Source organism: Cetorhinus maximus, chromosome 5 (genome assembly GCF_964194155.1).
Source record: "Cetorhinus maximus chromosome 5, sCetMax3.hap1.1, whole genome shotgun sequence".
Lineage (NCBI taxonomy): Eukaryota > Metazoa > Chordata > Chondrichthyes > Lamniformes > Cetorhinidae > Cetorhinus > Cetorhinus maximus.
The window spans coordinates 23,046,029-23,070,425 of record NC_135883.1 but is presented as its reverse complement, the minus strand read 5'-3'; the positions used below and the strand labels follow the sequence as shown (position 1 = coordinate 23,070,425).

The 24,397-nt window shown below is 40.0% G+C and overlaps 1 protein-coding gene across 2 annotated transcripts in view; it reads right to left on the bottom strand.

Annotated features, from left to right (window-relative positions):
- The window catches only part of nbas (NBAS subunit of NRZ tethering complex), a 248,466-nt gene that overhangs the window by 128,483 nt on the left and 95,586 nt on the right, over nucleotides 1–24,397 (bottom strand). For both annotated transcript variants that reach the window (XM_078541594.1, XM_078541595.1), the window contains exons 27-30: nucleotides 18,761–18,823; nucleotides 9,805–9,927; nucleotides 6,912–7,014; nucleotides 799–1,028 (exon numbers count right to left, since the gene is read on the bottom strand). In XM_078541594.1, the coding sequence (XP_078397720.1) occupies nucleotides 799–1,028; nucleotides 6,912–7,014; nucleotides 9,805–9,927; nucleotides 18,761–18,823 (519 nt within the window). The remainder of the gene's footprint in view (nucleotides 1–798; nucleotides 1,029–6,911; nucleotides 7,015–9,804; nucleotides 9,928–18,760; nucleotides 18,824–24,397) is intronic.

Sequence of the window (24,397 nt, the reverse complement as noted above, 5' to 3'; positions counted from 1 at the left end):
CTCAAACTCCAATTTCACTCAAACTCAGCATCTGTGTGCGCATCATTACAAATCAATGGCAGAATGGCAGAGTGCAGAATAAATGGCTGTGCAGAAAAAAAAGCTAATTTAACAAGCTTCATAAAACTAGCTTCTTTATTCCTCCAAAATGTTAAGCATCCAGACCCCTGCTCCCAGTTACCTCTTGACCCATGCTTCTCCCAGAGACTGCTTTCTGACCCGAAAACAAATCCATTCCTATTTCCTGCCACTGTGCCAAAAATTCAGCTCCAGTGTTTTGCACGGCTCTTTCATTGGTCAAAAATTCTAATTATTTCTGAAAATTTAGCTTAGGAAGGAGTACTTTAATTTAATTAGTCAAAATTAGTTTGTAATTTGATAGTGGTGTTTTGAATTATTATTGTTTGCATGCAGCTTTTAGGGTGCTATTATATGCAACAAAATGACTCACTTGGACAAAATATTTAGCCTTATTGCATGGTCCGTTATATTTGATCTTCTGCACACAAGGTACAATCTTCCATGCAATAACCTACCTGGAAGTCTTCTGCAGGAAAAGCAGAAGGTGACAATATACGACGGGCATTTCATGTTGATCATTTTTGGACTGATACAGAAGTGAAGTTCAATTGTAGCACCTGGTCTTACATCGCCAGAATAAAAACTTCTGGTATCAGCATTAGCAGCTCTCATGGTGCTGCAACATTCATAGTCTTAATGTACAAACATTGGTTTTAATACTTGTGACATCAAAAAAAATAGACAAATATAAGTGCGTAAAATTAATTCACAGGTTACCTGGCCAAATCCATGCAATTATCAGTCAAGGTGGCTGATGAGTCAAAATACTCTCTGGCAGCAGCAAGAACCAATTTGATGCTTTTCTCATAGCTGACTTTGGATTGTATCTTGCTTCTGGAAGCAGCACAAATGGGAGGGTCGACGGATACTCTGTTACAGTGCATCATTTGCCCAGCCAAGCGGATATTTTCCAAACGGCTAGAACATAGTAGACTCTCGGTGAATATCTAAAAATTGAAATGTCTGGTTATGTCCAAGGCTCGATTGCAAGAGGGAGAGATTCAGAACTTTATACTGAGGCAATATATACTAACACTTAACCTTAAAACATGCAAGGACCAATTTAGATTATGTTGTCAGTTAGACTAGCCCTTAAAAATATAGTGAAGGAGTAATACGGGTGCAATGTAAAGAAGTTGGTATTAATGGTATATATTTCCAGCAAGACACCAAAGTCTTCAATTTGCTTTGGATAGTGTAAAGGTTATTTATTTTATTTATTAAAAACATTTCTGTCACTAACACTCTATTGGAATTGCACTTATGCTGAGTGTCTCACATTTAGCTGATTTATTAAGAAAAATGGAATTCCCATTAACTGACTGGCAGCTCAACTTTCAGTCCTGACTCCACACAATGGGAAGTGGAAAATTTACTCCAAGAACCCTTCGCCAACTGTTTTCTGAAATATTACAGTCAGCTTAAGCTTTTACCTAACCGCCAAATAATTTAGACCTTCAATATCCCCAAAGAGAATTTTGTCAGCCAAGATAGCAAATGACAGCAGGAAGAACCCTCAGAAGCAAAGTGAATGTTTAAGCTGGTGGATGGGGTGCTGATCAAATGGGCTGCTTTGTTCTGAATGGTGTTGAGCTCCTCGAGTCTTACTGGAGTTGCACTCATCCAGGCAAGTGCAGAATATTCCATCACACTCCTGACTTGTGCCTTTAGCTGCTGGAAAGGCTTTGGAGAATCAATCATCACAGAATACCCAGCTTCTGTCATGCTCTAGTAGCCATATTATTTATGTGGCTGGTCCAGTTAAGATTCTAGTCAATGGTAACCCAGGATGTTGATGGTGGGTTATTCAATGTTTGTAACGCCGTTGAATGTCAAGGGGAGTTAGACTCTCTCTTATTGCAGATGGTCATTGCCTAGTACTTATGTGGTACAAATGTTGCCTGCCAGCTAACAACCCAAGCCTGAAGGTTGTTCAGGTCTTGCTGCATGTGGGCACAAACTGCTCTATTATCAGAGGAATTGCTAATGGAACTGAACATTGTAATCATCAGCTAACATCCCCACTTCTAACCTTATGATGAATGGAAGGTCATTAGTGAAGCTGCTGAAGATGGTTGAGCTTAGAACACTGCCCTGAGGAATTCCTGCAGTGATGTCCTGGGGCTGAGCTGATTGGACTCCAACAATCACAACCATCTTCCTTCGTGCTAGGAGAGCCAGCAGAAAGTTTTCCCCAATTCCCATTAACTTAAGTTTTGCTAGGTATCAGAAAGATATAATAATTTTCATAATGTTATCAGAATTTATTGTAGAGTAATAGTGCGGTCTGTGTCTATGGGTGGGTGGGTGTGCGCGCGTGTGCGTGTCCGTTTGTGTGAGTGTGCACGTGTGTGTTTGTATGTGTGTGTGTACTTGTGTACGTGTGTGTCTGTGTGCGTGTGTGTCTCTTAATTGAATTAAACGCAGTTGGTCTGAAGGCTTTGATGTATAAGATAAGCTAGGTTTGAAATGTTAAATAGGTAAACATGGGGAAAGTTTTAGAATGTGAGTATGAAGGGAACATTTGCATTTTTAAATAAACCAGACTAGCTTGAATTCAGAGGGGGTGAAATGTTTCACCTAGCCAGGAGAAGTTTAAGAAACAGTGCGTTTATTTTTCCCAAAGATTATTGGTAAAATTGGTACTTTGATGGATTTTTAATATTAGAGAGGTAGAAGTCCAAAGACATGGTGAAAGAATGGGAATTTGCATTCAGAGGGGAAAAATATGTATAAAGGAGAGAAGGTGGTGTGTAAGGGCAGGCATTCTAAGATCTAACACAAATGTGAAAAGCCTCCAGCATCTAAGCCTCAGGCTGTTGTCTAAAAGGAACCGAAGCTGAGAAAAACTCACTTTGAATTCGACTGTTCAGGCTATTGTGTGTTACTTTGCCTGGGTCGTCTTTTAAAATCTGTGTGTCTCATTGTTGCCTTAACGAAGGCGTAACTGGGGTTTACATTAATTAGGGGTTTTAGAAGTTATCATGGTAGTAATTTTCAGATCTATGCATGTGCTTACAATAATTTCTTCTATTAACAGAGGTTTAATTTAGTTTTGCAAGAAACCTATAAGACTTGGTGACCTTTTTACTGAATTCAAAACCTGCATCTCAAATTAAGTACAAATTGCAAAATAGTTGCGGCAGCTGCTTCAAGTTTCCCTCTGGGATTTGGGCAGCTTGGCATTTACCATCTGTCTGCCATAACACTAGGGCTCCATGATGCCATACTTTGTTAAATGCTGTCTTGATGTCAACGGCAGTCACTCCCAATTCAGCCCTGGGAATCAGCTCTTTTGTCCACTTTTGAACTAAAGCTGTGTGAGGTGTGGAGCTATGCCATTCTGACAAAGCGCAAACTGAATATCGGTAAGCAAGTTATTGCTGAGTAATTGCCACTTGATAACACTGTCAATCATACCTTCTATCACTTTTCTGATATACGAGAGTAGGCTAATGGGATGGCAATTGGCTGGGTTGGATTTGTCCTGTTTTTCCGGACAGAACATACGTGGGCAATTTTCCACTTTGTCAGATAGGTGCAAGTATTGTAGCTGTAACTTGGCTCTAGGTGCAGTTAGGTCTGCAGCACACATCTGCAGCGGTACAGCTGGGATGTTCTTGGGGCCCATACCCTTGGCTGTATCCAGCACTCATCCGTTTTTTTGATGTCGTGTGGAGTGAATCAAATTGGCTGAAGATGGGCTTCAACGATGCTGGGAATCCCAGGAAGAGCCCGAGATGGATCATCCACATGGCATTTCTGGCTGAAGATGTTTCAGGCTTCTCTTATTCACTCACGTGCTGGACTCCTGCTCCATTATCACTGAGGATGGAGAAGTTCATGGAGTTTCTTCTTCCTTTGAGCTGTTTAATTGTCTACCACATTGATGACTGGATGTGGTGAGACAGCAGAGCTTTTTCAAGGTTCTCTGATTGCAGGATTACTTCACTCTGCCTTTAGCCTGCTGCTTCCATTGTTTAGCATGCAAGTAGTCCTGTGTTGCAGTTTCACCAGGTTGGTAACTCATTGTTAGGTATGCCTTTTACTGCTCTTCGGATTTGCTTCCACAGTCCGCATAGAACGAGGTTTGATGGTGATGGTAGAATGAGGGAAATACTGCGTCATGAGGTTACAGGTTGTGGTTGACTACAATTCTGCTACTCCTGATTGCTTCACATATGTTCACTTTTGGAGTGTTGGATCTGTTCTGAATCTATCCCATTCAGCCCAGTGATTGTGCCGAACGATGAAGGGTATGCTCAGTATGAAGACAGGACTTCACAAGGACTGTGCAGTTGTCACTCCAATCTGTTCCGTTATGGACAGATGCAGCTGCCACAGTTAAATTGGCGAGGATGAGTCAAGTAGTATTTTTTTCCCTCATTTTGACGGACAAGCCCAGTGTGGCAGCTATGGCCTGCTTGATCAGTAGTGATGCTACCAAGCTACTCATGGTATTGAATAACAAAATCCCCAACCCAGAGTACATTCTGTGCTCTTGCTACTTTCAGTACTTCTTTCAAGTGGTGCTCAGCATGGTGGAGTGCTGATTCATCAGTTAAGGTGTGGGGGGGATTGGTGGCAGTAGATGGTAATCAGCAGGAGATTACCTTGTCATGTTTGACCTGAAAGAATGAGACTTCATGGAGTCTACAGTCAATGTTGTGGACTCCCAAGGCCACCCCCTCCCACTGTATACCATTCTACTGTCATCTTAAAGACAGTTATGGAGGAGGCTGGGATATTGGTTGAAAGGCATAACTTTGAGAGTGTGATGATGTCAGGCTGTTGCTTGGCTAGTCTATGGTCTAGCCCTCCAAATTTTAGCGCAAGTCCACAGGTGTTGGTAAGGAGGACTTGCAAGGTCGACAGGGATGGGTGTGTCTTTGTCGTATCCAATGCTTAGATTGATGCCAGGTAAACCATCTGGTTTTATTCTTATTAGAATTTGTCACAACTGAATGGCTTGCTATTTCAGAGGCAGTTAAAAGTCATCACATAGCTGTGGGTCCAGAGGCACATGCAGGCCAGACCAAGTAAGAATACTAGATTTCTCTCCTTAAAAGGGCATTAGCGAGCCAGATGGGTTTTTGATGACAATTCATGGTCACCATTACGAATGCTAGCTTTTTATTCTGGATTTAATTAACAGAATTTAGCTACCCTACTGCCAAATGGAATTTGTACTCCTGTTTCTGAATTATTAGTCCAGGTTTCAGAACAACTGGTCCAACATAACCATGTTGCTACAGTTTATCGTCGACATATTGAATGCATGCCTTTTTCTTTATTCTTAACTTCTCTTCATTCATTATTGGCTAGTTGGTTTGGTTTTTAGCAAAATATATTTCTCCCACACTCAACTGATTAACTTTTTAAATGGCGGCTGTTCTATCTCTGAATTTTTTACCCATTTATCTTCCCTCGTGCCATCCCCATTCTCTCAAAATTAACTATTTTATGATCTATTATTTCGCTTTTGTTTTCCTTATGTCTTTCTCAATCATTTTAAGCCTTTTCTTTTCCATTGTAAATGGAGCAGCCTTTTCAGTTGAATAATTACAAGGGAACCAATATATTATTATATTCGATGCATTTGAAATGTAATTGCTGCGCTCTGTCAAATTAATGTTCTGCGTAGGAACCAAATAAATTAATGCCATGTGAGATTGCGTATCTCAAAAGTGCCTTCTCAATTACAACATGACTTTCTACAGAATGATCAAAATATGCTCTGGAAATAATGAAATGTTTTTTTTTAAAGAAAACTGTCATTCTTCAGATAAGGACTTGCAGCTGGTTAAAGGCTCATTAATTTACTGACCTTGAGTTTGACTATGTTCATTCTTTGAATGGAACCAATTGTTCACATACAAATTAACATGTCATTTAAAACCATTGAAATTAAAGATTGTTTTCCTAGGAATTTTAATTCTGATGGTTTCTCCCAGCCGACAGCATGTATAAGGTCTCACTGCATTCACACTTCAGTTTATTTTTAAAGAAGACTGCAGTAAAACCCACTAATTGCAATGGAGCCTATATAAACATAAACAAACAAAAACATGACTTCCAGGAGAGAGATCATTATGAGGGAAGATTGGCGGAGAACATGAATGAGGAATACAATGTCAATGAGGTATGTGATATCCCTTTATTCGATCAGCTAATTATTTTAATGCAATTCAATTTGAATGCAAAATGAATAGATTGCTATCTGAACAGATAACACCATTAAAGAATCTGGCACCAAATAGTTGCCATTTGGCCCATGTGGTCCTCCTTAAAATTTCACTGACTAAAAAACAACGTTCTGGTATCATACCACTTCTTCTGAATAAGGCAACAACATAGCGTAAATTGGTCCAGAGAAAAGGAACAATCACAGCACAAAAGCCAAGTTCCATTGTTCAAAAAGGAAATAGAAATTTAATTGCATTCAGAAGAATGATGAAAATATACAAAAGTTTGCAAATAAACATGATCATCTTATTTAATTAGCCCCCGTATACAAATAAATAAATCCCACGGTGAAATTCCTAAAGTAGGACCATGATGGTGTAAATCAATGGAATGATATCCTGTCTGATTCCCAACCCTTGTTCCAAATGCACACGAAATTAGGTGGAATAGAAGTGCAAGATAGTGTCTCTAAAGCACAAGTACTAATTCAGATTGAGATTTAAATTCATATCACTCAATCATCAAGTTCTGCAGTTAAACCTCCCTTAACCTTTAGAATACTTTTTAAATAAATTCAGCTTTTGAAGAGGTTCTAATCATTTCCAGATTTGACTAGGTAAGTACCTATAGCTACAGTGCTTTACCTCATAGCAGATATTGAAGTCCAGACACTTGTATACTGAACGTTGCATTTCCAACAGGTCTTGCAGCAAGCCTCGCCACTCACTCTCGCTTACAGGTGGGTTCCTGGGTTCACAATGCAAGAGAGGTTTAAAATTACCATACCCATTACTTTAGAAGTTTAATTACCGATTTCATGGGGAAAGGGTCACTGGCTCCAATCCCTCCTTTTTGTGGCTATCTTGGGCACAAAGTTGCCCAAATTCAGAACCTGACTTCAGCTCAAATGGAAAATTGCCACCCCCTTGCATTATCATGAACTGTAATATTCCAGTGATCAAGGTGATACATAAGGGCAGTGAGCTTTATCGTTCAGCTCAGTGGGACTGCTCTCAATTGGCTCCACGCTTACCAATTCAATTATAGCTACAGCAACTTCAGCATTGGCTTCTCCTTCTTGCTTGCACAATTACTTCCGGAATCCTTCTCCTTATCCTCATCTGCATACTGTTATTTGGGAGTATCATCTGAAGATGTGCAGTCGACTACCACATGTATGCTAGTAACATCCCTCTACCTCTCCACCACTGACACTATTGTCAGGTTGCTTTCTCAACATCAAGCCTTAGATGAGCTGCAGTTTCATCCAGTTAAACATTTGCATGGCTAAGCTACTGAATTCGGCCTCGATATGAAATTCGCACCCTTGCCACCAATTCCATCTACTTACACAGCCACCATGCTTGGTTGATCTAGACTTCTCACAGCCTTGGCATCCTATTCAATTCTATTCCATCACAAACACTGCCTCAATCCATTTGTTGAAACACTCATCCATGCTTTGATCACTATCAGAAACAACTACCCCAATGCTCTCCTGGCCAGCTTCCCATCATCCAACATCTGTAAATTTCAACTAATCCAAAACTCTGCCGCCCAAATTGTATCTCCATAGATTTTCACTCATTCATCACCCGTGCCTTTCCTGACCTATAAATATACATGGGAAGATTTTCGGTTTACCAGTAACAGAGCATGCAATCTCTCTATTGGGACATGTCACACTTACCCAAGTGCAAAGAGCTCAGATACAGCTTAACCAAGAGCCAAGGATTAAGGGCCTCCAAGATTGCAGATATCTTAATCATGTAAAGGTAGATTGCCAGCACAGTGAACTGGTAAACTTTAAATTTACTCTCCAGCCAGTAAGACATGATTTGTCGAGTTATAAGGCATTTTGTGAGAAAAATCTCAAGTCACATTGATCTGCTACTCAATATTAGTTATTGAGCCAGACATGCTGGTAAATCAAAAATACTGTGGTGCACTGTGGGGCTAATTATCTCGGTTTATAGTGTTTTAGAGTCTGCCATCAGCCAGGGAATGTTGGGACTGTTAACGTTTAAAGAAGAATCAGAGCACCCAGTGATTAACTGGCAGAACTGGGCCACAGATTTCACTGGTTTAAACAAAAACAAATTTTATTCTATACCAAAAAGAAATTAAAGAAAGCAAGCATTAATTTAACACTACAGCTTATAAAAACTTAAGCTATACGTTCAGGTCTACTTTTTAGTTGCCCCCAAGAATTCCTCCATCTTACGAAATCTTTCTGTTTAATTCACTTATCCTGGGACTAACCCAAAAGGTATATCACAGCTGTCCAGAAACCACTCCAATTTCTCCAAGGTACAAGATTACATTGGAATCCTTCAATTAGCTTCTGGCTAAGTGAACCTCCAACTTTCCTTTACTGATTTCGCAACTCTAGATTCCACAGCCCAAGCACAGGTCTCCCTGTGACTCCAGCTTAAAACATTAGAAAAAACCCTTGGTTTCCAACAGCCGGCTGCTAAGGTTTCAAACCGCAACCGAGCTGATTGCTTTCAGAACACCAACTGCAACAATATTAACTGCCTTTCACAGAGAGGATTATTGTAGATTTATTTTTTAGCTTCTGGCTAAACAAAGCTTCTAGCCGTTTTTTCCCTTTGTCTTATACTGAATATGAGTTCCCAATCACAGACTGTATCATGGATGAGAGGTCTAGCATTTATTCTACTTCAGGTATAGGTCTGGCTTTTTCTCTTCACTTCCAAAGAGCCACAAGCTACATGAGACCCAAAGTTGGCACAGTATTTTAGCTGCTTTCTCAAACAATAACCAGTCTTACCTGCTGGCTATGCACTAACTGAATTCACAGCGCTTAACTCTAAGCCAATCTCACTAAGTTCCACACATCTCCACGGCAATGTGACACACATGACCGGCTCCCAGGTAGAAATGCAAATTAACTACCTTTTAATTCCAAAGTTTTCCTTAGTTCTGGGAAACCATATGAATCATTTCTATCCTTTACTGAAATAACATCAGATATCATGTCTCCAGTCCTTTAGCTAAGTAAGCCCACCTGTCATTTTATAACACCCATCTTTTACTCTGACCTTATCCAGTAAGATAATTATAATTCAAAAGATTATTTAAGTCTGTGCGGGTTTCCAGCCTCTAGCTGTTATACCTCTAAAAGATACAAACTATAACATTAGGCATACATAACACCCTCAAAAAAGGAAATTGGTCACTTGTTGGTCAATTTTGTGTTTCATGGTTTACACCCTCACACAACTTCTGTGATTGTTTCTTTATAGAAAATTTGAAGATTTACTTAGTCACAGTTTAGTTATCTCCATCATTCAAATGCTTTATTCCAGAGTACAGGTCTCTCGAGTAAAGAGAAAGTGAGAGAAGCATTGCCAGTTCATTCTAGCAAAGTTTTTTTTTAATTACAAGCTGAGCCTCACCACAATATTGGCTTCTAATACACCAGTTAATTTGGTGAAGAAAAAAGGAGGTCAAATGCATGTTGAAACTCATCTCTGAATTACATTATTAGAAAGCAATTCGACATATACTCACTTGCGCCCAACATGTCTGGTTAACCGCACCATAAGCAGGCGAGCCTCATCTGGGCTTGATTGTGTATTCTTTACAAATGAGATTGGTTTCTGCAGACCATGCTTTTCCAAAAGTTCTGCCACACTAAAGTAAATAATTACAAGTAATCAGGTAAAGCAATAATTCACAACTTAAAATGTAGCTTTCAAAGGGGACGAGCTTCAAAGGGGAAATGTGAGCAGCAGGCAAGGTTGGGGCTCCATGAGAAGAGAAGCTAAAAGAGGTGCACTTAGAATGTGGCAGGATGGAATGAGGGGTTCTTGGAGGAATCTGGGAACAGAGATGTGAAGCAGGTTAGAGGCAGGTGATGCAACAGGCGAACCACGGGTGGGCTAGATAGCAGAGGACAATATGGCTGTATTATACATTTCTTTGGAATTGATTTGTCACCATTTGTCTATGCAATCATGTTATTGGTTACCATTGATCTGTCACTAATGTTGCATCGACTTTACAATTAAGTGTATCATACATCATTCACAACTTTTAACACATTTTTAAAACCTATATAACAGACAGTATTTGTAACCACTGTTCAAAAATTCTATACAACAATTTGAAGGACATAGAGGAAATAAATGTACTACGGGAAAATATTCTCTTGTTCAAAATAATAGTAATGTCATTAGTAGGGGAAATACGTATGACATCTAACTGCAGAAAAGCACAAATATGGGCTATGAATATTTACAGAATGCAGCCAAAAGATAAACTCCCATTTATGATAAAGAACATCCTATGTTGTTAATTCATACATTACAAATGTGAGTTTACATTACAGTTCCATTTAAAAAATAATGATTACAAATGAGGGTAGCAAAATCAGATACCAGTCCAAACAATGCATTAATAGTTCAATAATACTCCTACTATTGTCCATTGATGATAATTTATGAATCTTTCCTGTATGAAGCTTGAAGATTAACTCTTAATCGTTAACAGAGGAAGTAATTACTTGGGAGATTCTGCCTCAGGCAGACACTAATGCCATTACATTCACATTGGGAATTTTTACAATTATTTTGATATTGCTGGTTTGAAGGTTCTAATGTTAAAAATGCATACCCATGGATGGGCAGTAAATACCCAAGGACACTAAGGGAAAAAATCTACAAAGTGCTGATGGTCATCACGAGGAAATCAATTAATAGCAAAGTTCCCACCAGATTAGAAACAAAGTAACAGTGTGCTTTTACATAGTGAAAGATATGGAACAAAGATATGGAGTTAGGTCAGAACCATGATTTTAGTGAATAGTGGAACAGGCTCAATGGGCTAAATGGCCTCCTTTTGTTCCAAGGAAAGAGCTAAATGCAGGTATGATCCAGTTAACAGGACAGAGATGATTTAGCAGGCAGAGTATGCAGATGACAGCAAAGCCTCAGGTTTGTGGAGAATTGCTGCTGAAATGCTTTCAGAATCTTGTTGGTTTCTTGATTGCCATTATCCTAACTTAGGAGGTAGGTGATGAGAGAAAGGTCTTACTTCAATTTTTAAAAGATCACGGTTTTGCTTGAAATGAGATAAAAGATGAAATAAGAAATTCAACATGAATGGCAAGGAGATGGAAATTCCTTACGAGTTTATGTATTTGGAAAGTATGCGCACAGCAAAGGTACAAGGGGAATTAAATGAAATGATGCACTGTTCTTGCTGGAACTATTCTTGACAAACTCAATTTCACCAACGTGAAACATAAGGTTATATGGCCATCAATCAATCAATAAAATTTCTTTTTGAGGGAAGTAGTCATAAAATATTAGTGCTGCAACTCCCTGTAACATATGGGCCTGAATTTTTCAGGTGGCGGGCGGGCTTGGCAGGAGTGGGTGCGGAGCCGATTGCCGCCCGTGATCGGCTCCACGCCGCCATTTTAAGTGGGTGAGCCAATTAAGGCCCGCCCAGTGTAAGACGCAAGCGGTAGCAGTACTACCTGTGAGGGCGGGGGGAGGAGAGAGTCGAGGCCAGCGCTCTTTCACACAGGCGTGCGAAAAAGCGCTGCAATCTCCGAGTGCACTCAGAGTGCTTATCCTTGCCCTGCTATTATCACATTCTGCTTTCTTACACCTTAATGCCAGTATCAGCACCTTTTTTAGCCCTTACCACTACCATTATCACTCCTTTTGTCCTTTTGTTCATGACATCTTTGTCAATCTCTCCTTTGCCCCCACCTATCACTGGCCTTCTATCCAGCCCCTTTAAACAGTATAAATTTCAGTACATTTCTACTTCTGTAGCTCTGAAGAAAAGGCATACGGACTCTGTTTCCCTCTCCACAGATGCCGTCTGACCTGCTGGATTTTTCTAGTATTTTCTGTTTTTGTAACAATTTATGCTGATTGGTTGGAAAGTGGACTCTGGTTGGTAGAGGCGTTGCCATGGAGAATGCACCAGTTGATGATGACTGACAGTTAACTGCCAAGCTGTTATAGCACAGCCAATGGTAAATGATGAGTTGTTCAAATCTCAGAGGGAAGCTTGAAACAATTACCACAACTTGCTTTGCAATTTGTGTAAGTTTTGAGATGTGTGCCTTGAATTCATTAGTAATAAGGCCACCAAGTCTTATAGATTTTTTACAAAACTAGATTAAACATTTATTAATAAGAGAAATTATTTTAAGCACATACATATGTCTACAAATTACTACTATAATAACTTCTAAATCCCTTACTTAATCTAACTCCCAATTACACTTCCGTTAAGGCAACAGTAAGACACAGAGATTTTTAAAAGACCCAGGCAAACATGATACCCTGACAATCCAATTCAAAGTGAGTTCCCTTAACTTCAGTTCTTTGCAGACAGCAGCTTGAGGTGTAGATGCTGAAGGCTTTTCACTCTTGTTAGATCCTAAAATGCCTACCCTTACACACAGCCTTTGCTCCTCTGTACATATTTTCCCTTTGAATGCAAATTCCCCATTGTTTCACTATGTTTTTGGACTTTACTTCTCTGATAATAAAAATCTCTCATAACACTAAGTTTTACCAGTAATCTTTGGGAAAAATAAACACACTGTTTCCGAACTTCACCTGGCTAGGTGACACATTTCACTCTCTCTTTTGAAAACAATCTAGTCTGGTTTATTTAAAAATGCAAATGTTTCCTTGGCACCTATGTTTACCTACTTAATATTTCAAGCCTAGCTCATCTTCTACTACATCAAAGCCTTCAGACCAGTTGCCTTTAACCCAATTAAGTCACATACACACACACATAGACACAGATACCACTATTTTACAATAAATTCCAATAACGTTATGAGAATTATTACATCTTCCTGACACATGCAGTGTTCAAAATTTAAACCATATAGCTTGGCTGATTGGTCAAGACATTGCCCTGGGGAATGAACCAGTGAATGGCTGTCACTTATTTTGTTTAGCTGAAACAGGCCTAATGTATACATGTTCTTTTTGTCTGCAAAGAACAGAACCCTGTGTATTAAGATACGTAGCTTCCAGTACACGCAAATGCACCACACTGCAAGCCCGAGTGACAATCTTAAATTAGTTGTCAGCTTAATTCTTAGCACACTGGGGATTGTTTAGCAAATGTCGTCCAATTGCGGAATCACATCTAATGTTGGGTACTGTGTTTTGAGTTTTGCAAGCATGGGCTGGTTGTGTTAATTCTGCAAATTAAAATAGTTCCAAAGCTTCAACAAAAAAAAGGAAGCAATTCCCAGAACTGCAGATCAAACTGAATGTCTGAACTATCTATGTACAGATAAGGCCACTCCTGCTTCTGCTGACACTTTTTCCATCATCCATAGCAGTCTCAATTAGCCTGCTTTGTTCCATCTTCTGTCCCATCAACTGTGGGCTGTTGGTTCTTCTATCAGCAATTTATTCAGACACCTATCTGTTTCCAGGCATTGCAGGTTCTGCCTGGCACACCTACTGTCCTTTCTATTGCCATTCCACACTCCAGCACCAACTCCCCAAGCCCTTCCACCACACCCCCCGACACACGCTCCCCACCCCCCCACCCCCCCAGCCCCACTAACCTCTGTCTCAGCTGTCCTGCCCTTCTTCCACTTCTGCCCCACAACTGTTATCCCTACTGCTATCATATACACTGTCTGCCTACCATGCTCATGGACCATGCTCCCACTCAATTTTTTTTAAACACAAACTTAAAACAATATGGTACAAGCAAACTACTAATCAAATACTTATTGTATATCCTTATATATGCACGCACCTCAAAGGAATGATGGTAAAAAGCTGGCCTAAATAAAAGCAACCATGTGACGTTTAACTGAACTCAGACATTCATTAATATCACATGCAGAGATCAACATAACTATTTACTGTGACACAAAGCAATGTCTCAAACAGACTTAGCATCTTCCACAAGCCAGCATGTAACGTGGGTGTGCTTTTATAGTGGAAGTACACCTACTCAGTTGTAAAATATTTTGCCAGATGATGCACTGATTGTTGGGAACCAGAGATAATCAATCACCTACAAAGCATACTAGGTTTTTTGTAGGAAGTTGATTATTTCCTCTTCCAAAAAAGTCAAGCAGAGGCTGTGGAGAGAGGAATAGAGTTAACAATTCAAGGTTGGTGACTTTTCCTCACCACAAACTGGAAAAAGTTACAAATGTATCAGATTTTAAGAAAGTAAAGAGGGAAGGAAATGAAGAAGGAGAGAAAAGAATATAAGGGAAGGCCTGTGATAGTGTAGAAGGTGAGAGTGATTAAATGACAAAAGAGATATTGACCTGGATTGCTCGAGGAGTGGCAATCATTGTCAGAATGCTGCTCTGCTCAAACTCTCCCCTGCCTTGACGCTGCTCCTCATTTCTTGTTGTGTCTTCTGAGCATGGCTTTACTAAAAATGTGGAGCGGAGCATTCTTCCGAAACTTCAATGGCAGCATGCAGAGTATGGGGGAGCTAGCTGCCCTATGGTAAGTTTAAAGTACAGTTTGGATGTTAGTAAACGGGAGAACGGGTGAATGGGTAGGGTGGCAGGGTGTGTAGTTAGGTGAGGTAAATGGGTAGGGGGTGCAAGGTCAGCAGGGTGGCAGGTCCATAGGTGGGTGAGTGGGTTGGAGGGTAGTGAGGTTGGGTTGAGGGCTGGAGGTGGTAACGTGGTTGAGTCGGGTGTAGTCATTGGGGGGAGGTTAGTCAGGGGCTCAGTGGAGTAGTCGGGGGTGGTGGTTAGCAGATCAGTGAGTGTGATTTGGGCATCAGTTGTGTAGTTACCCAGGTGTTAATCTGTCTAACATTTCCTGGGTAACTTCACAGATACGTACCGTGGAACTATCTTAAGACTCCGACTCTAACTCCGAGTTAAAGGCTTTTTCGGAGGGTCGCGGGAGCAGAGGAATTGCCCATTGGAAGTTCAAGCTTCTTGGGCAATTCCCACAAAGGTCAGCGTGTCATAACTTCCGCAGGGTCCCGACGCGCATCTTAAGTCATATGTTCGGTCTCCGATGATCCGGAAACCGGAATATTTGGGCCAATAATATAAAGGCAAAAGGGAATGGTAATGGGTCAAGAAAGAAACAAGGTCTAGAGCAGCATTTTCCAATAGGGTTTCGATGCCCACCAAACTTGTGGTGATCAGGTCACCATGTTCACTATGATACAAGATATATAAAACAAGTGTGCAATATTTTGAAAATATTTGAATTCGTGTTTTAAATGATTGGCAATCAAGGCTGATACTCCCACTGCCAGAAATAGGGAACAGCTTCAAAGGAATTTTGCAATCCAACAATTCCACAAAGCAAGCCTGCTGTATACGCTCTCAAAGGGCCATGACATTCTGTTAATTTAAGCATTTTGTTCCTGATAGTGTGCTCCAGTTTATATGAAAAAACAAATTTCTTCAATACTACTGTCCCTATTTTATCAGGGTCGATATATTAAGAGACTCTGGATTTGCGGGGTGGTGGGGGGGGGAAGAGAGAGAGAGAGAGAGAGAGAGGAAGGATTGATAAATCTCTACATATCAGCTTCTGCACTCTGATTCTTGCCTTGCTTACTCTGCCACCTGTAATTACAGGATGCAGCATCTGGATATTTATTAGGCTTGGACATGTGCCAACCTCCTACCATCTCTCCTACCACCGCAATAGTATCCTATTCCTTTCAATCACTCGTTTCAACAGATCTATTAAGGTGAAGGCCAAACACATTTGGATGTTGCTGCACTGCCCCAGCTTGCCATAATGGTACATTCCAACCCTCATTAGCAGCCATGCAGCACTGTCCATTGCTCACAGGTTTTAACTGTTTTGAAAAAAATCACTGACTACCAGCTGAATGAAACCAAGTTTTTCAGTCGTGCAGCCCATGTCACTCCATTCACCTAAAAGATTTTGAGTAATTGGGCCGCTGTCCTCACAAAGGCCCTGTTTTCACAGCGCTTCACAAAGCAGTCCCATAGATCCAAATGTTTGTTATTTAGAGGCACCCAGAGAGAACATGAACAGAGAAGGTAACAAATAGCAGACTGGTTTTTTTTGTTCCATTAAACAAGTGGCCCTTCAGCTTCCAGGAAACTAGAAACCTGACAACTGAACTCTGTTATGATAAGCAAAGTTACGGCCTGACTGATGTGTGACTTCTGTTTTACAGCAAGGTGGTTGATTTTTCCTTGCTCAAACAGGGACACACTACAAACAGCAGTCTAGCAAGTGACACCCATAATCATACACACTATTGCAATTTTAAACCAATTCAATGTTGATTGGCTCTAAAAACGACGAGTATCAATTTACCACCCGACTGTGACCGCACATGTGGTGAGCGTATTGGACAACACTAGTCCAGTGGAGCTATAAATGGTAAAAATAGAGTTATTACCAGCACCTGATAGCCAAAGAAGAGTTTATGATCTGAAGTTGCTGAGCTCAATGTTGGGCCCAGAAAGCCGTAAAGATCTTTTCCAAAAAAAAAATGAGCTACTGTTCTACAAGCTTACTCTGAGGTTCATTGGAACGGTGTATAAAGCTGAAGAAAGAGAGCTCAGAGTGGCAATGGGGCAGGGAATTAGCATCAAGTGACTAGAAGCTCAGGGTTTCACTTGCAGACTGAACTGAGTGTTCAGTAAAGTAATTACACTTTCTGCATCTGGTCTCTCCAATCTAGAAATCTACATTGTGAGCAGTCAATTGCAAGAAGTCAAGTAAATTGTTGTTTCACTTGGAGTAGTGCATTTGGGGTCCTGGATGTTTGGAAGGGGCAGAAGTTGCATCACCTGCGCTTGCATGGGATAGTGAGTGGGTGCCAAGGATGATGGAAGAACAGACCAGGATGTCACGGGTGGAATGGTCCCTTTGGAATGCTAAGAGGGAAGGGGAGGGAAAAATGCATTTGTTGGGGACATCACACTGGAGATGTTCGGTTACGATCCCGGTAGAGACAATTAACTTTTAAAAAGATATCTGAATTTCCAGTGACTAACTCGAAGGATCACACAAGATTTCAAGCTTTAAGAATTGTCCTGTAACAAACAAATGAAAAGCAACATTGTCTAAACACTAAGAAAAAAGCAAAAAACTGTGGATGCTGGAAATCCAAAACAAAAACAAAAATACCTGGAAAAACTCAGCTGGTCTGACAGCATCTCCGCAGATGCTGTCAGACCAGCTGAGTTTTTCCAGGTATTTTTGTTATTGTCTAAACACTATTCAGTTGGCAACTTGTAATCTAAACTACAGAAAAGTTTTCCCCATTTAAAACGACTGAAAATCCCACATTACAGTTGTACTTTACACTCTCTCTCAGGTAGACACTTCATTCGTTCTCCAGGAACCAAAATGATCCTCATCTCCCGAGGGCTTATTTCCTTTTTTCCTTTTCCAACCAAATAACTTCTAATCCATAAACTGACTTTCGCATTTAGGGTTACCCTGGAGATTCCTCCTGCTAGCCAAAGCTAGATTCATTTAAATTCTCAAGAACTTGTTCTCTCCATTCCAAGCTCCCACCCGCATTCTGCATGGTGAACAATAGAGACTGGCTGCCTCAATCTCTCTGCAGGCATACCTGTCTGTGACGTTCAGGGATATCTTAAAAAAAACCCCTGTAACCCAATGGTACAATGGTTTGCTATGGGCTCTTTCCATCTCAAAGCCCAGCTCCATGACAAATGAATCATATGGGCCTTTTATCCAGGTAGAAATGCTAATTAGATGTACTTTAGGCCCCAAACTCCATTCTATCTTGAAACTACATAAACAGTTTAAATTATAAGCATTTACAAAACCTGATATTCCTAACACTTGCCTGTGAGACATGGAGACCAAGATGCCCTTGCCATTGAAAACAGGTACGAACATCTTGCACTTTCTTCTCAGTAAATCAATCTGGGCCTCACTGTCCCCATTGCCACCAAGCAGTCTAGGCTTGTTGTCAAGCAGGATTTCGAGCAGGTCACTTGACCCTTTTCACAATTCCATTTACCTAAATTTAACAGACAGTCCCAAAACATAACAAACATACAAACGTTATATTTGTAATAGTTTGTGGGATGGTTGAATAGAGTGAATGGTCTAATTTCCTGGATTTATCATTATTCTATCCTCCCCATCTTTAAAAAAGCTGAGATGTTCTACTTCTGCTGGCACTCTGTAAACAAGAAATATTCATGGTTTGATTCCAGCTTCTAATAGTGCTTGTCTTTCCCAGATGGTTATCGGTGCAAACCTCTTTCTTAAGCCCAGCATAATACTGTATTGCTCAAACTGGAGAAGGATGAAGAGAGATGGGAATAGTGAAAAATACATATAAAGAAACCATCCTGTCATTATTATTACTTCAAAATGAAGAGGAAAATACATATACATATTTAATTGCACTTTATTGCTGACAATATACCTCATCATGAGCAACTTTTTAATTTTGTTTTTTTTTAAAAAGGAAGTACAATTCAGGAGGGAATAAATTCTACCTTAGATGTTGTTCCAACAAGTCAACCTGATCGTGTAGAGTTTTTGTCACTTCTGTTTCTTGGCTGTAATAAAAACAAAATGAAATTTGTTTTTATATACCTGTGTTTAACTTGCTAGCAATTTCTGGTTTCACAAGTCAAGTGATAGTACCACTACATAGGGCTCTATTTGATACAAAATTGCAGAACAACTACCTGACATAACTTTTCTTTATACCTCCCCCGCAACCCAAGATTCTGACCAAATAGCACTCTAGGAGGAAGATGGGATATTTTTGGGCCCCCAAAACCGATCTACTTTTGCTGATAAATCCAATTGAAAAATATTGAAAATAATTTGAAATATTATTAACATTCCAGGTTTTCCTCAGCATGCCACACATTGTATTAGCCTACAGGCAAATCTTTGCTTAGATATGGTTTTACTCAAAGTGAGAGGGCTATATAAAAATATTCTTGCAACAAAATATATTTAGTGCTCTGAGGGAAATGACATTCAACACCTGAATCCTGGCAAGCTGGGTAAAGAAAGGGAGGAATTGGAAATTTCCTGAAAAACTGAAAGAACCATCGGAAGAAATTTAGAAGTTTCAAGTAGCATTATGCTTGAAAGGTATGACAGGTTTTACAATCAAAAGTTGGGGTTCACTCGGTGCTAGCAAAATTAGGTCAATAGGCATAACCATTATCATCAGAAATTTGAGATCACAATAATTGTGTTACAGCGTATGGCAAAGGGAGTTGAGTAAAATGAGGCTAAAGCATTACTGAAGATTTTGTTTTCAAGCACTTGAATCAAGAAATTAAAGTGTGCTAGCTTAATGAAGAATCACCTACAAGCACAAGAAAGGTTATTTTATCTGCTGTATATATAGCTCAAAAGACTAAGGTGACTTAAATATCCCAGTTCAACTATAATCGCACAGTCATGGCTCTTGCATTGGTGTCCTAACAAATAATCTATTTCCTCCAATCAACGTTATTCGCTAGTCAACATTATTGCTCTCGTTTTAACAAGATTCATTTAACATTGAGATCTCAAAAACTGCCTTTTAATAACTCATCAAGGAGGATGGTTATTGCATTTATTTCACCCATAGGGGCACAATGAAGCATTGACATTAATGACTAACAAAATTTGGAGGATATCCGCTGAGGCCAGTTTTGGAGCTGCAATAATTATCTGTGTTGTCCATCAGAAATGAAGAATACAAATGAAGAAAGGAAGGAATGCATAAGGGATCAATCCTTCTGTGAAAACAGGTCAATCACTTTATGCAGTCTTGAATTCCAATACAGCAGTGACACTCATTTCAGGCTGGAAACAAGTCAAGCTCTGGCTAACCTCATTCTCAAAGTGACAAATTTTACGCTAGGATCTGTCATGGAAGTGAAATGAATTAAACCAAAGTAATAATCACTGTACTGTTTAATGCTCTCAATCTAGTGTTTGTGCAGAGGACTGTACAGTTTTGAAACCAATTACCCATCAAATTTATTATTTAATTACTCTACCCCACAGTGAGTGAACATCATGTGTACATAGTCCTGAATTTCTCCAACATTCAGTTCGGGGGAGAGAAGAGTGGGTTCAACACTAGTATTTAAGCTTAAGGGCAATTATGAGGGCATGAAAGCACAGCTAGCTAAAGTGAACTGGCAAATTAGGTTAAGGGATAGGTCAACAGAGATGCAGTGGTGGATATTTAAGGTGATATTTCTGAATACACAGAATAGTACCATCTCAGCAAGAAAGAAAAATTCCAAGGGAAGGACCCACCATTCATGGTTAACTAAAAAAAATTAAAGAACTATCAAACTTAAAGAAAAAGCATATGATTGTGCAAAGTTGGGTGGCAGGTCAGGAGATTGGACAGAATATAAAAAAATAGCAAAGAATGCCCTAAAGGTTGATAATGCAGGAAAAATTATGAGTATGAGAGAAAGCTAGCAAGAGACATAAAGACAGGTAATAACAGTATATATATATATATGTATATATATATTAAAAAATAAAAGAGTTAACAAAGTGAGTGTTGGTCCTATAGAAAGTGAGTCTGGGGAATTAAAAATGGAAAATAAGTAGATGGCAGATGAATTGAGCCGGTATTTTACATTGGTCCTCACTATAGCGGATACAGGCAACATCCAAGAAAAAGCTGTAAATCAGGAAATGGAAGGGAGGGAGGGACTCAGGAAAATAATAATTACCAAGGAAACGGTACTGAGGAAATTGTTAGAGTTGAGGGCTGACAAGTCACCTGATCCTGGTGAACTTCATCCTCGGGTGTTAAAAGAAGTGGTTAGTGAGATAGTTGATGCGTTGGTTTTGATTTTCTAAAATTCCCTAGATTCAGTGAAGGTTCCATTAGATTGGAAAATAGCGAATGTAAATCCTTTATTCAAAAATGGAGGGAGACAGAAAGCAGGAAACTACAGGCCAGTTAGCTGAACACTTGTCATAAGGAAACTGTTAGAAGCTATTCTTAAAGACGTTACAGCAGGGCACTGCGAAAAATTCAGTGTAATCAGGCAGAGTCAACATGGCTTTATGAAAGTGAAACTAATTTATCGGAGTTTCTTGAAGAAGTAACATATGCTGTGGACAAAGGGGAACCAATGGATATATTGTATTTAGATTTCCAGAAGGCATTTGATGAGGTACCACATCAAAGGTTATTGTGAAAAATAAAAGCTCATAGTGTCGGGAGTAACATATTGGCATGGATAGAAGATTGGCTAGCTAACAGGAAACAGGGGGGTAGCCATAAATAGGTCTTATCTGGTTGGCAAGATGTAACGAGCAATGTGCCACAGGGATTAATGCTGGGGCCTCAACGTTTTACCATTTATATAAATGACTTGGATTTAGGGACCGAAGGTATGGATGCTAAATTTGCTGATGACACAAAGATAGGTAGAATAGAAAGGTGTGAAGAGGATACAAGGAGGTTACAGAGGGATACAGATAGGTTAAGTGAGTAGGCAAAGACCTGGTCAATGGAGTACAATGTGGGAAAGTGTGAAATCGTCCATTTTGGCAGGAAAAATAAAAAAGCATATTATCTGAATGGTGAGATTGCAAAGCTCTGAGATGCAGAGGGATCTAGGGGTCCTAGTGCATGAATTGCAAAAGGCTTGTGTGCAGGTACAGCAAGTAAGTAGGAAAGCAAATAGAGTGTTATCATTTATTGCGAGAGGAATTGAATACAAAAGTAGGGAGGTTATGCTTCAGTTATACAGGCATTGGTGAGATCACATCTGGAGTACCGTGCATAGTATTGGTCTCCTTCTTTAAGGAAGGATGTAAATGCATTGGAAGCAGTTCAGAGAAGGTTTACTAAACTAATACCTGGATTGGACGGGTTGCCTTATGAGGAAAGGTTGGAAAGGTCAGGCTTCTGTCGGCTGGTGTTTAGAAGAGCAAGAGGCGACTTGATTGAAACATTCTGATTCTAAGTGGTCTTGGTGGACATGCACAGGATATTTCCTCTTTTGGGAAAATCTATTACTAGGGGCCAGTGTTTAAAAATAAGGGCTAATCCATTTCAGACAGAGATGAGGAGGATTTTTTTTCCTCTCAGAGGGTTGAAAGTCTTTGTAACACTTCCTCAAAAGGCAGTGGAAGCAGGGTCTTTGAATATTTTTAAGGCAGAGGTAGATAGATTCTTGATAAGCAAGGGGTTGAAAGATTATCAGGGGCAGGCGGGAATGTTGAGGTTACAATCAAATCAGTCATGATCCATTGAATAGCGGGGCAGGCTAGAAGGGCTGAGTGGCCCACTCCTGTTCCTAATTCATGTGTGGGCGGGCAAAAAGGCCAAGTGGCATTTAGATTTTTGAGGAAACCTCGTCCACAGGTGGGTTGAGGTTTCCGATGTTAATTAAAAACAAAATAGAAATTTTTAAATGTAATTTCCTAAATATCTCAAAACTCTCATTAGCATATGCTAAAGGGGAAAATAGGCATTATACAAATGGAAATGGGGAGGAAAGTACTGAACTTAGGCATATTCCTTCTTTAAGACCCTTTTCATGCATTAAGATTATCAAAAGATATCGAACCATCATTTATGGACATTAGGCAGAACATAATTAAGAAAATACGATAGTGGAAGGTTTTCAATTTTTAATGCAAATCATCTTGATTAAAAATGCATTCAAAGATACAGAAAACACACTTTAGGGCTCAGTGAGGAGAATAAAAAAAATTGCCTCAAAAAAATAAAAGAATACACCATAAATGACCAGAATCAATGCCTTGGGTTCTGTCCCAGTCTACAGTCCATTCAGAAATTCATGTAATCTGCACTACTTTATTGTGTGAGGCAGGGTTGAGGAGTTGATTTGATGAAGCAAAATTACTGGGCAATTTGACGAAGATACCACAGAAATTGACACAAATTGAGAAAATTTGGGAATAATGTCAAAATGGCACAAGTCACCTATGCCTAAATTTCCAGGGGCTGGATTTTCACCTTGGAGTGCAGGCGCGCGCTCAGCACGCACAAGCATGAAATAGCAATGACGTCAGGCAAGTGTCCCGACCTCGCGATATTTCAGTCAGCAGGCGTGCGGGAGTCGGCAGAGCGCCCGGTGGCAATTAAGAGGGCGGTTAAGCCCATAAATTAATTGAGCTGAATTTTTCCCTGCCTGTCCAATCTTATGTTTGGCTGGCAGGCGAAAAGGCCAAGTGGCCTTTTGATTTTTGAGGGAACCTCATCCACAAGCGGGATGAGGTTTCCGGTGTTAATTGAAAATAAGTTAAATCTCATTTCTAACATGTCCCTGCACAGGGGACATGTTTTCCTTTCTTTTAAAATTTACCTTTCATGCGAAAAATCTTCAGCTGCCTGAGGCAGCTCTGTGCCTTCAGGGAGTTTTCTGTGAGTGCACCCGGGCGCATGCGCTGATTTCTGCACTCATCCTCCTCAGTCCCTACTCAGGCAGTGCTGAGCGTTTCATCACACAATTCATGCTGGCTGGCCATTAATTGGCCAGCCAGCGTGAAATCGCGGTCGGGGCCCGATCGCTGGCGGAGATCTGTTGCGCGGCCTCTCCTGGGCCCGCCCACCCAACAAGGGGAAAATCCTCCCACATAAACTTTTGCATTAAAAGTCAAGATACGCCATAGTTACACCATTTGTTTCAGCACAAGTTTTCAAGAAATTCCGGGCCATATATTTTTATAAAATAATTCATTTTTTTTTAAAAATGTTAGCAAGACGACAGGGGTTTACCAATGTAGAATTACATAGAATTTGGAGCAGAGGAACACATCATTCCGGTGGGCTAGAATGTAGCAAATGTAACCCCACTATTTAAGAAGGGAGGAAGAGGGAAAATGGAGAACTAAAGACCCGTTAGTTTGACGTCAGTAGTAGGGAAAATGTTAGAATATATTATAAAGGATGTGATAACTGGACATTTAGAAAGGAACGGTAAAATTGGGCAGGGTCAACATGGATTTATGAAAGAAAAATCATGTTTGACAAACTTGTTGGAGTTTTTTTTGAGGATGATGCTTGTAGCATTGATAAAGGAGAACCAGTGGATGTGGTGTATTTGGATTTTCAGAAGGATTTTGATAAGGTTCCACACAGCAGGTTAGTAAATAAAATTAGAGCGCATGGGATT